General features: G+C 53.7%; 2 protein-coding genes across 3 annotated transcripts; both read right to left on the reverse strand.

Moving 5' to 3' along the window:
* Positions 1 to 1,554: 1,554 nt before the first annotated feature.
* LOC113460645 (erythroblast NAD(P)(+)--arginine ADP-ribosyltransferase-like) lies at positions 1,555 to 4,086 on the reverse strand. Of its 2 annotated transcripts, none has more exons than XM_074559645.1 (3): positions 4,004 to 4,061; positions 2,495 to 3,271; positions 1,555 to 1,852 (listed from the first exon to the last, which is right to left on the reverse strand). In XM_074559645.1, the coding sequence occupies exons 2-3, from the start codon at positions 3,234 to 3,236 to the stop codon at positions 1,767 to 1,769; spliced, it is 828 nt and encodes a 275-aa protein (XP_074415746.1). In that variant the 5' UTR covers positions 3,237 to 3,271; positions 4,004 to 4,061; the 3' UTR covers positions 1,555 to 1,766. The 2 variants fall into 2 exon arrangements, with proteins under 2 accessions (XP_074415746.1, XP_074415737.1); XM_074559636.1 differs by having other exon boundaries at positions 1,556 to 1,852; positions 3,927 to 4,086.
* Positions 4,087 to 6,385: 2,299 nt separating this feature from the next.
* On the reverse strand, positions 6,386 to 8,692 carry LOC106630293 (erythroblast NAD(P)(+)--arginine ADP-ribosyltransferase-like). Its single transcript, XM_074535618.1, has 3 exons — positions 8,622 to 8,692; positions 7,153 to 7,928; positions 6,386 to 6,471 (listed from the first exon to the last, which is right to left on the reverse strand). Exons 2-3 carry the CDS (start codon positions 7,892 to 7,894, stop codon positions 6,386 to 6,388), a joined length of 828 nt encoding a protein of 275 aa, XP_074391719.1. The 5' UTR covers positions 7,895 to 7,928; positions 8,622 to 8,692.
* Between the last annotated feature and the right edge of the window lie 3,681 nt (positions 8,693 to 12,373).

The raw sequence follows: 12,373 nt of genomic DNA on the forward strand, positions 1-12,373 counted from the left end.
CTTTTATCCCAAACTCCCTCGCGCATATTGCCCTCTCCCTTTCCCCACTGGCTGAGGTACAGAAAAGGTGCAGCTGTCACAAACCTCCTACCCCATATACTCCTTCAAGCTGTCATTTTCTCCAAAAATTCAGAAGTTCAGGCTGTCCGGGTGATGGAATAGGCTGTGTGGGGACCAATTTCTCGTATTAGCCAAAAGTTCAGGACTTCCCACTTTCTGGTCAAACCACCATGGTTCTGTGACAAACTTCATGTCTTCTTGTGTAGACATACCGAAAGCCATTTTGAAGACACTGACAACAATTTCTCCTAAAGACCCCCAAACCTCTGAGTCATTTTTCAAAGACATCACCACTCATCTTTCCTATAAAATCCTTTCCTGTGATGGTGGTGATGCCCTGGCACAGGCTGCCCAGAGAAGCTCTGGCTGCCCCATCCCTGGCCATGTCCAAGGCCAAGTTGGGCAGAGCCTGGAGCAGCCCAGCCCAGGGGAAGATGTCCCTGTCCATGGCAGGGCTGGGAGCAGACGGGCTTTAAGGTCGCTCCATCCCAAACCATTGCAGAGCCCCCGGGGCCGGGATGGGGCGGGGCGGGCGCTCAGTAGAGCCGGCAGCTCGTGCTGCCGCCTGCTGTTGGCACCTGGAACTGCAGCTGGGGGCGGCGCATGCGCAGTGCTGCTGATTTCCCGCACTCACTGCTGCCCTTCGGTCGACAATTCCTGAACTGCAACTGCCAAAATCCCCAAATCCCAGAATGGGTCAGGCTGGAAGGACTCAGAGTGGGCACCTGGCCCAACCTCCCAGCTCAGGCAGCGACATCCCTGAGACCAGGATTGTGTTCAGAGCAGCCCAGAACTGGACATGGCACTGGGCAGAGCTGGATAGAGCACAGGACAGAGCTGGACACGGCACTCCTGATGTGCCTCCCTGGGCAGGGCAGAGGGGCACGAACACTCCCTGACTTCCTGGCCCTGCTCTTCCCAACATCCCCTGCATCCCTCCAGGCCCCAGGCCACACAGCCAGCTCCACTGGTCACCCACCAACACCCCCAAATCATTCCCCAGAGCTGCCCCAGCAGGTCCCCACCAGCCAGGATGGGCACTGGGGCACTGTCCCCAGGGACAGGACCTGCCCTTGCCCTCTTGAACCTCCCAGTTTCCAGCTGTTAAGGCCCCTGAACTGCAGGATGTGGCAGGATGCTCTGCCTGGAATGTGGCCAAAGGACAATGCCGCATTTCTGGCCATTGGGACTGCATTGAGAGGGGTCTGCTGCTGATTTTGGTGCTGAATTGGGCTTAAACCAGCCCAAATCACCAACCTCAATTTGACAACTGAGGCTGAAGCACCAGAGCTGGGCCTGGCCATCCATCAGCTGACCTTGGGAATGTCCAATGCTGTCTCAGACAGAGTTTCCCCTCCCCTATTCCTGCTTGGAATGAAATGTGTATGAGTTTCCTGCCTTGAGAAGGGGACGTTCCTGAGGATCATCCTCGTGGTTTAGAGAAAGAGACATTCCCACGAGTGTTTGTGTGGGGAGTGACATCGAGCCCCACTTAAGAATGGTCCCCTTTTGCTGGCTTTTTCAGAATTCTTTAATGGAATTTTTATGATAGAACAGTTTAATAGAATTGTTTGCACAATGACCTTGGTGGCCACACTGGTCACAGTGGCTGTGGCAACATTGTGGGTGAGGGAGCCTTGGTGATGATGGTGGCCACGGCTGCCACAGTGACCACAGTGACCTTGGAGCCGTGGTGGTCTCGTGGCTCAGATGATCCCAGTGGCCACTGCCAGGGCTGCGGTGGTCAAGAGGAGTCCTCCGAGGTGGAAGGTGGCCCTGGGGATGCTCCCACCTGAGGGGCAAAGAGGGGCATCAGGGGGACCATCAGGGTAGCAAGGGGGTCAGGGATGGCCATAATGGGAAGTTAGGGGTGATAGGTGAGATGGGGGCCATGAGGTGACAGATGACACGGTGTCAAGGAGGAACACAGGGCGGGTACCGGGGGGCCAGGGAGGTCAAGGGAGGCATTGTAGGCTTAGGGGTGACAGAGGTCAAGGGGAGTCAGGGATTGCCATGGGGGGTTACAGAGGGTTAAAGGGATGTTACAGGGTTTCAGGGAGTGGCATGGGGGGTCCTGGCCCACCCATGTTCTGTACACAGGGCCCATGCCCACAGCACTGCCTTTATCAGATAGGGACAGGTTGGTACCCTGGGAGGGTCCCTGTCTCTGTCCCTTTTCCTTGTCCCCTGGCACAGATGTTCCTGTGTCTGCTCCCTCCCAGAAGCGGGGATCCCCATCCCTGTTCTCTGTCATGGCTGTTCCTCTCCCTGTGCCCACTATGGGTGTCCCCAGACTTGGTGTCCCCAGCCCAGGGTATCCTTGTCCCACCACACACTGTGGGTGTCCCTGTCCCCCATCCCCAGTCAGTGTCATTGTCCCCTGTGCCTTATCATGGCCGTCCCCATTCCCCCAGGCTGTCCCCTGTAGTGTCACCTCCCAGCCATTCGCAGTTGTATTTGCTGTAGGTCCCGGTGGACTGGAGCTGGATCTGTGTCTTGTCCCCTTCCTGGGTGTATTGGGTGACCTTGAAGGTCTCAAAGGGTGGGATCAGCACGATTGCAGGTTCCGGAAATTCACTGAAAAACTGGATTTCCACACCATGGCATGTGCGCAGCTCGAGCCTTGCCTCACTGGGGCACTCGCCAATTTCTTCGCTCTGGAACACCATCATGAATTGACTGAACCGGACGGTGGCACCACGCTGTGTCTCGAACCGGGTGTTACATACGTTCAGGACCGCGTCCCGACACTGCCCCTTCTGAGCGTCCCTGAGAGTGGACAGGGCGTCAGTCAGCAGGAAATGCAGTGTTTTGAATTGGAAGTTGTCCCGGTATAACTGGCGGGAACGCCCGACCACGCTCACAGCATCATTGAATGTTCTGGGGTTAGTCATTGTGAAGGCCATGATGGCGGTGGCCTGGTCTGGGGACAGAGGGGACACAGGGGGGCCCCGACTCTGCCACGCAGTTGCAGCCTTCACCCAAACCTCAGCAAACTCCTCGTTCTGCTGGAACTCAGACCCACTGAGGGTCAGCAATGCCGCCTTCATGGCAGGGCCGCAACCTTGGTACTGGTCATCAAAGGAGTACGGGGCCATGTCCAGGGGGATCACATTGACAGCTGTGGTGGCCATGGCCATTGCCAGCAGTGCCAGGGTCTGAGCCAGGGGGGCCATGAAGAGGACAGGCCACAGGGACCAAGTGTGGGACACTGGGGGAAACAGAGGGGACACAGGGAGGGTTCATCAGTGAGGGACAGGGGAGGTGAGTGGGGTCATCCCAGGGGGAAGGGAGGCACTCCTGGCCAGCAGACCCTGGACGTGTCTGGGGTCTCCGATCCCATATCCTGGGGTTACTTATGCCTCCCCAATGTCCCCCAGACCCCCAGGGACCCCAATCCCACAGTACCATGGCCTCCCAGAAGCCCAATCCTACTCCCATGACCACAAGTCCCTCAGCCCCCACAGGAGCCCAACTCAAATCCTGGGGTCACTCCCTGAGTCCCCTATTGTCCCCCTTGGCCCGTCTCCAGGACCCAATCCCACTCCCATTCCCCAGTTTCTTCAGTGTCACCCCAGAACCTCAGCACAAATCCAGGCATCACCCCCTGCCCTCCTCCCATGTCTCCCAGTCCCCCCATGACCCCAATCCCACTCCCACCATCTCCTGTGTCCCTCCTCACTTTCCCCCAGAGCAACCCATGACCCCAGTCCCAGTCCTGTGACTCTCCCAGTGTCCTCACAGGACAGCAATCCCAATCCCAATGCCAATCCCAATCCCCCAACGTCGATTCCAATCCCAATTCCATGGTCACATGTCTTGCCCGCCCCCCAGGGGTCCCTTGGGGTCCCCCTAGCCCCCGATACCAGAATCAGCCAGAGTGAAATCCCTGATGGAACTGGAGGTAACAGAAAGCCAGAATTCTTGATCAGCTCGGACTCACAGTAGATCTCACCCGGTCCTGCAGCTCAGGGGGGACTTTGCCATACGGAATTTATCCAGAAAACTTATAAATATTCATTAAAAGGGTTTTCCTATCTAAAACAAAAGTAGCACATTTCCCGTAAATAATTTACATGGCTACGCCTCTCTCTGGAAATCCTCTTATTGTCCTGAAGAATTCCTAAACATTCATCAGGAAGCCATTTTCAAAGGGTGCTCCAATATCCTGCATGACGCCGCCTCAAACTTTCCATTTCACAAGGTGCTGCTCCTTCTGTGTTACAGAACTTGTCAAAAACCCACTAGAGTTCACTTTATCTCTTTCTCACCTGCTTGAAGCCACTTTTATTCTGCTCTGTGAATAGTTTTACATCTGTTTATAACTTGTTCCTGACAAAATTTAAACTCCACCCAGCAGATTCAGTATGTGAGGAAGACCCACACTATGAAAAGCCAAGTCTCCACAAATCAGTCTTGAAACTTGATTGCAATAAAGGGACAGAGTTTCCACAGCCATACCCCTGTTGGGTTTCTCTTTCCAGGTTTCGGAGGGCACAGCCTCCTTTTATCCAAACTCCTGGCCACATGTTGCCCTCTCCCTTTCCCCATTGGCAGAGATTCCAAGAAGGTTCAGCCGTCCCAAACCACCTACACCACATCCCCCCAGAAGCTGTCATTTTCCCACAAGTTCAGAAGTTCAGGCTCTCTGGGTATGGAGTAGAAAATGTGGGGACCCATGACCAGCTGAAAGTTCTGGAGTTCCACCTTTCTGGTCAAACCACCAGGGTTCTGTGACAAACTTCATGTCTACTTGTGTAGACATACCGAAAGCCATTTTGAAGACAACTGACAACAATTTCTCCTAAAGACAGGCAACACTCTGAGTCGTTTTTCAAAGGCATCACCACCCATCTTTCCTATAAAATCGTTTCCTGTGATGGTGGTGATGCCCTGGCACATGTTGCCCAGAGAAGCTCTGGCTGGTCCACCCCTGGCTGTGTCCAAGGCCATGCTGGGCAGGGTCTGGAGCAGCCTGGCCCAGGGGAAGATGTCCCTGCCCATGGCAGGGCTGGCACCAGACAGGCCTTAATGTTGCTCCATTCCAAACCAATGCAGAGCCCCCGGGGCAAGGATGGAGCGGGGCGGGCGCTCGGCAATGCCAGCAGCTCGTGCTGCCACCTGCTGTTGGCACCTGGAACTGCAGCTGGGGACGGTGCTTGCACAGTGCTGCTGATTTCCTGCACTTGCTGCTGCCCTTCTGTGTGCAATTCCCAAACCACAACTGCCAGAATCCCCAGATCGCAGAATGGGTCAGGCTGGAAGGACCCAGAGTGGGCACCTGGCCCAACCTCCCAGCTCAGGCAGCATCATCCCTGAGTACAGGATTGAGTCCAGAGCAGCCCAGAACAGGACATGGCACTGGGCAGAGCTGCACACAGCACTCCTGATGTGCCTCCCTGGGCAGGGCAGAGGGGCACAAACACTCCCTGACCTCCCAGCCCTGCACTTCTGATGCCCCCTGGATCCCTCCTGTTCCCAGGACACACAGCCACCTACACTGGTCACTCACCAGCATCCCCATGTCCATCTCCAGAGCTGCCCCAGCAGGTCCCCACGAGCCAGGATGGGCACTGGGCACAACCCCTCCCCAGGGACAGGACCTGCACTTGCCCTCTTGAACGTCCCAATTTCCAGCTTTTAACATCCCCCAAAATACAGGATATGGCAGGATACTCTGTCTGGAATGGGACCAAGGGACAATGCCCTATTTGTGGCCATTGGGGGTGCATTGAGAGGGGTCTGCTGCTAATTTTGGTGCTGAATTGGGCTAAAACCAGCCCAAATTACCAACCAAAATTCACAACTGATAGTGAAGCGCCATAGCTGGGCCTGGACATCCATGAGCTGACCCTGGGAATGTCCAGTCCCCTTTCACACAGAGATACCCCTTCCCTATTCCTGCTTGGAATGAAATCTGCATGACGCTCCTCCTTTAGGATGTGGATGCTCCCCAGGGTTCTTCCTCAAGGCTGCAAAAAAGAAACATTGCCACAAGTGTTGGTGTGGAGAGTGACATCGAGGCCTGCTTAGGAAATGTCACTTTTTGCTGGCTTTGTCAGACTTATTTAATGGAATAGTTTTGATTGAATTTTTTAATACAATTGCATTGCAAAATAGCATTGCTAGCCACGATGGCTGTGGTAGCCTTGTGGCTGAGGGATTCTACGTGATCATGGTGGCCACAGTGACCTTGGTGATTATAGTGACCATGATGGCTAGAGTGGCTGTGGTGGCCTCATTTCTCTGCGGGTCCTGCTGGTCTTGGTGGTCAGGGTGCCCACACTGGCCACAGTGACCTTGGAGGCCATGGTGGTCTCGTGGCTCAGAGGATCCCAGTGGCCACTGCCAGGGCTGTGGTGGCCAGGATGAATCCTCTGAGGTTGAAGGTGGCCGTGGAGACACTCCCACCTGGGGGACAAATAGAGGGACATCAGGGGGACCGTGTGGGGAGTGAGGGGGTTGGTAACATGCATATTGGAGGGTTAGGGGTGACAGGAGAGATGGAGGCCATGAGTTGACAGGTGACAGCGTGTTGTGGGGGATACAGGAGGGCACAGGGCCTGGGGATTTCAGGAGGGTCATGGTGGGCTTAGAGGCGACAGAGGTCAGGGTGAGTCAGGGGGTGCCATGGCAGGTGACAGAGGGTGACAGGGGTTCAGGAGGGGACATGAGGGAGCCCAGCCCACCCACATCCACCACACGGAGCCCATGTCCACAGCACTACCTTTGGTGGGGAGGGACAGGATCGGAATAGGGACATTCCTGTCTCTGTCCTTGCTGTCGCCTGGCAGGGCTGTCCCTGTTGTCAAACTCTCAGTCAGTGTCCCCACCCCCTGTGCCCTGTCCTGAGTGTCCCCTGTACACAGTTGGTGTCCCCAGAACTGGGTGTTGCTATCCCCTCATCCCCACTGAGTGTCCCCAGCACTGGGTATCCCTGGTTCCCAGCCATGGGTGTCCTCGTCCCACCTACAAAGTGGGTGCCCATGTCCCTGTCCCACATGCCCAGTGAGTGCCATTGTCCCTGTGCCTTCTCATGGGTGTCCCCAAGGCCACAGTGGGTGTCTCCATCCCCCAGGGTTGTAGTGTCACCTTGCAGCCACTCGCAGTTGTAGTTGCTGGAGGTCCCGTTGGAGCGGAGCTGAATCTTCCTCCCCTTTCCTATATTGCTGACGTTGACGACCTTAAAGGTCTCAAAGGGTGGGATCAGAACCTCACCAGGATAGTGGGAGAATAGCTGGATCTCTGTGCCATGGCACGTGTACACATGGAAAACTGTGTCATTCCCAGAGTACCAGTGAATTCTTTCCATCCGTGATGCTGACATGAATTGACCGAACCGGACAAAGTCACCGGGCTCTGCCTTGAACTGGACACCTTCCACGTTGCAGTACATGATGTGACACTGCGGTCCCCGAGTGTCCCTCAGCATCAACAGGGCCTGGGTCAGCAGGAAATGCAGCGTTTTGAAGTGGAAGTTGTCTCGGTATTCCTGGCTGGAGCGCCCGGCCACGCGCACGGCATCATTGAATGCGCTGCGGAGGCCGTCCATTGTGAAGGCCATGATGGCGGTGGCCTGGTCTGGGGTCAGAGGGGACTCAGGGGTCCCCCGACTCTGCCACTCGGCTGCAGCCTTTACCCAAACCTGGGCAAACTTCTCATTCTGTTCGAACTCAGAGCGGTTGAGGGCTGGCAATGCTGCAGTCATGGCAGGGCCACAGCCCTGGTACTGATCATCAAAGGAGTCTGGGGCCATGTCCAGGGGGATCACATTGACAGTTGTGGTGGCCATGGCCATTGCCAGCAGCGCCAGGGTCTGAGCCAGGGGGGCCATGGAGAAGAGAGGCCACAGCGACCAAGTGTGGACACTGGGGGAAACAGAGGGGACACAGAGGAGACATGGAGAGGGTTCATCAGTGAGGGACTGGGGAGAAAAGTGGGGTCAGCCCAGGGGGAAGGGAGGCACTCCTGGCCAGCAGACCTCTGGGCATGTCTGGGGTCCCTAAACCCAAATCCTGGGGTTATTTATGTGTCTCCGATGTCTCCATGTCCCCGCGATTCCAATTCCAATCCCACAGTACCATGTCTTCCTGCCCCCAGAAGCCCAATCCTACTGCCATGACTCCGTGATCCCCAGCAGGATCCCAACCCAAATCCTGGGGTCACTCCCTGAGCCCCTCAGTGTTCCCCTCGGCTCATGCCCAGACCCCACTCCCACTCCCCTTCCCCAATTTCTTCGGTGTCACCCCAACACCTCAACCCAAATCCAGGCATCACCCTCTCCCCCACAGTGTCTTTTAGGGCCCCTCATGACCCCAATCCCACTCCCACCATCCCATGTCCCCCCACATTTTCCCTCAGAGCCCCCCCATTACCCCGATCCCAGACCTGTGACTCCCCCAGTGTCCCCCCATGTGCGCAATCCCAATTGCTCAGTTCCATGTCCCCCCCAAGTGTCCTCAGCTGTCCCCCCAGCCCCGATACCAAAATCAGCCGGAGTGAGCTCCCTGATGGAACTGGAGGTATCAAAAAGCTGGAATTCTTTATCAGCTGAGACTCACAGTGGATCTCTCCTGGTCCTGCAGGTCACGGGGGACTTTGCCACAGGGTCTTCACCCACCACAATTGCAAATGTTCGTTATAATGTGTCCCTCACCTAGCACAGAAACAGCACTTTTCCTAGCAATAATTTGCATGGCTCCACCTCTTTCTTGAAATCCTTTTATGGTCCTGGAGAGTTCTAATAATGAGTTTTCTCAGTGTGCCCCAATACGCCAGAAGACCTCAACTTGAACTTTCACTTTTAGCAGACATTGCTGCTCCTTCTGTGTTAAAGAATTTGCCAAAAACGCCTCACAGGAGTGCCCTTTATCTCTTTCTCCACAAGTTCCAGCCACCTTTGCCCAGCTCTGCTCACACTTCTACATCCATTCATTGTTTTTTGCTCATTCTTCTTTAAGCTCTATGCAGCACCTTCAGGACAACTCAAACTGTCTATTCTCTCTCCTATTGCTCACCCCCCAGGACCCTAATCTCACCATCCCATGTTCCCCCACTTTCCCCCAGTCCCACTCCCCACTGCTCACTGAGTTACTGTCACACCTCAGACACCAACTAGGGTTCGTTATCAGATGACATCCCTGTAGGCACCTGGAGCCTGGGGATGATCTCTTGGAGGAGTACCTGGGTGATTTCCCTGGCCTTGTTGGTGTGGTAGGAGAAGTTCTGGACCCCAAAAAAGGGATCCACTAACACCAGGAGATACCTGAGCCCATGTTGCCATGGTAGCTCAGAAAATCCATTTGCCAGTAATCCCCAGAAGTGTTTCCTCTTTCAGTGATGCCTGGAGGGAATGGTTTTGAATTCAAAGGGGTTTTTTGAAAACAGATCTGGCATTGCTCTGTAACAGACCTGACTGTTATCTAAAAGCCCACAATAAAGAGGGTGGATGGGTGGGTTGGTGAGAGGTAACTCCCAATAACCTGGTCCGGGCCTCCCCAACTGATGCTGCAATTTGTAAAGGAGAAAAGCACCAGCAAAGCTCTGGGGAATTGATGAGATGGGGACTGGTCTGCAGCCTCAGATCCTCAGTGTCTTTAGGACAAAACAGTCAAGTCTGTTACAGAGCAATGCCAGATCTGTTTTCAAAAAAACCCTTTGAATTCAAAACCATTCCCTCCAGGCATCACTGAAAGAGGAAACACTTCTGGGGATTACTGGCAAATGGATTTTCTGAGCTACTATGGACACATAGGCTCAGGTATCTCCTGGTGTTAGTGGATTCCTTTTTTGGGGTTCCAAAACTTCTTCTGTTATACCAACAAGGCCAGGGAAGTCACTCAGACACTTCCCCAGGAGATCATCTCCAGGCTCAAGGTGCCTACAGGGATGTCTGTTGAGGGATTTTTGCAGGAAAATGGACACTGTCCCCAAGCCAGCCTTTATGAGGTCTGAGTAGAATTTCACATTGTCCCCCATAGCTTGAAAATAGGAAGAGCCTCCTCAGGAGAAAAACATGTCCAGGATGTGGGGCGCACTAAGAAGACGGAGCAAAAAACCACAGCAGAGCGCATGAGGGCAAAATAGCAACCCACAGAGAGATGCATGAAGAAAGAAGACTAACCCATCAGCTGAAGGTTTGAAACACATGCACAGATAGGCTGAACCAATAATTCATTAGCTTGTGGTGCGAACAGTAGAACAAAGCATAAATACAGTTTGTTCTTGTAATAAATTTGACTTCACTTGATCGTATTGATCATGGTGTGATGTCCCATTGCTGATCCTCTGCAGATGTCATCTGATAGGGGACCCCAAATGGTATCTGAGTGTGGTGCTCAAACCATGACACTGAGACGTGGCAGCAACTCAGTGAGCAGTGGGGAGTGAGACTGGGCGAAACTGGGAGGATATGGGACGGTGGGATTGGGGACCTGGAGGGTCAGCAATAAGAGACAGAATAGAAAGTTTGAGATTCCTGTAATGGTTTGACACTGGGACAACGCCAGTGCCCCAATGAAAAGATATTCTCCCTAGTGTCTACTCTGACATGTGAGCAGAAATAGTGCAAAGCAGGCTCCAGCTTAGGAATAAAGGAAAAAAACCTTTATTAACTTACAATATGTAAAAGAAACACAGAACTCAGAATGAAAACCTTCCAAAAATATTCCTCCACCTCCCCCCAATTTCCAACACATCACAGTAAGACAAAACCTTGGATTCTCAATTCAGTTAGCACCCCTCAGGTAAGCGACTCTCAGTCTCTCAGCACCCTTCAGATAATCAATTCTCAGTTCATCAACAAGGGAGGACGCCCTCTTGTGCCATAGGCTTCCTCTGGAAACACTGTTGAAACCTTGTGTGTTTCCATGTCACTCATGGCACTACCCAGAGATCATTTGCCCTCGTGACACCTTCCTTCCATGTCCAGTGCTCTCACCACTGCACATGGACCAGAGTTGCTTTTAGGGTTCTCTTTTTAAGGATGCTTTGCCCAGTTCCAAAAAAGCAACAGTCTCTCACTTTTGGGACACAAGTCCCCCCACATTCACCCCCTGGGGCCGATGGGTGTCGAGAACAGAGATCTTCTTCTTCACTGAACACAGGGGACACCACCCTCCTCACCTGTCATCTCTGCTCACACACTCCTTCACATAGCATCACCGCACTCTCTCAGCTCCAAGCCATTGCCTTCCCCTAGATGCAGTCTCTGAGTCACAGGAAAAAATTGGTTCTGTCCATGGCTATACAAGAAAAGTCCAGCCAAAGGCCGTTCCATCGCCTCCTCTCACCCAAGATTCTTCTCCACTTCTCTCGTGGCCCATTTCCTCTGATCTCATCTGTATCTCCCTTCTCATTCAGCTTCAGGAGGGTCGGCATTTGTAAGGTTTCCATCATCCAAGAAAAGGGTTAAAAATCTCAGGCTCTGCACGTCCAGAACTCCCATGCTGCCCAGCCGGGCACCTTCTCACTGCCCAACCCCCGCCCCCCTTCTCCTTCTTGGCCGGCCATGCTATCAAATTTCAAGGTGGCACAGGCACCAGCTTGCTCTCTCTCTCTCTCTCTCTCTCTCTCTCTACTGGAGGGCGTGGGGTGGCTGCCCGATGCCTCTTGGTGCTCCTCCACCCTTCCATCCTCAGGGCCCTGGCTCACCTCACCCGGCCACATGGCTTCCCTTCCCCCGCCCAGTCCAGAGCAGCTGGGCAGGGGAGGTCTGAAACTTTCTCTGACCGGAACCAAGAGAAAGGTTTCCTGGGAGTTCTCTGCTTTTAACCCTCTGTGTTCTCAGAGTTGTATCCAATTCCTCAGAGGCCACACCAGGTGCCAATATTCAAATCTCAGCACCTATTGGTTTGACCACAACATCCCAAAAACCTCACTTCCTCTCAAACCAGGACACTGAGGTACCAGGAAGGTGCAGCCGTCCCAAACCACCTACACCACATCCTCCTTGAAGCTGTCATTTACTCCCAAAGTTCAGAATTTAAAGCTGTCTGGGTTATGGAATTGACTTTGAGTGGGGATCCATTTCTCCTATTAGCTGAAAGTTCAGGACTTCAACCTTTCTGGTCAAACCACCAGGGTTCTGCGACAAACTTCACGTCTTCTTGTGTAGACATATCAAGAGCCATTTTGAAGACACTGACAGCAATTTCTCCTAAAGACCCCCAAACATTTGAGTTATTTCTCAAAGACATCACCACTCATCTTTCCTATAAAATCCTTCCCTGTGATGGTGGTGATGCCCTGGCATAGGTTGCCCAGAGAAGCTGTGGCTGCCCCATCCCTGGCCGTGTACAAGGCCAGGCTGGGG

This window comes from Zonotrichia albicollis, chromosome 1 (genome assembly GCF_047830755.1).
Source record: "Zonotrichia albicollis isolate bZonAlb1 chromosome 1, bZonAlb1.hap1, whole genome shotgun sequence".
NCBI lineage: Eukaryota > Metazoa > Chordata > Aves > Passeriformes > Passerellidae > Zonotrichia > Zonotrichia albicollis.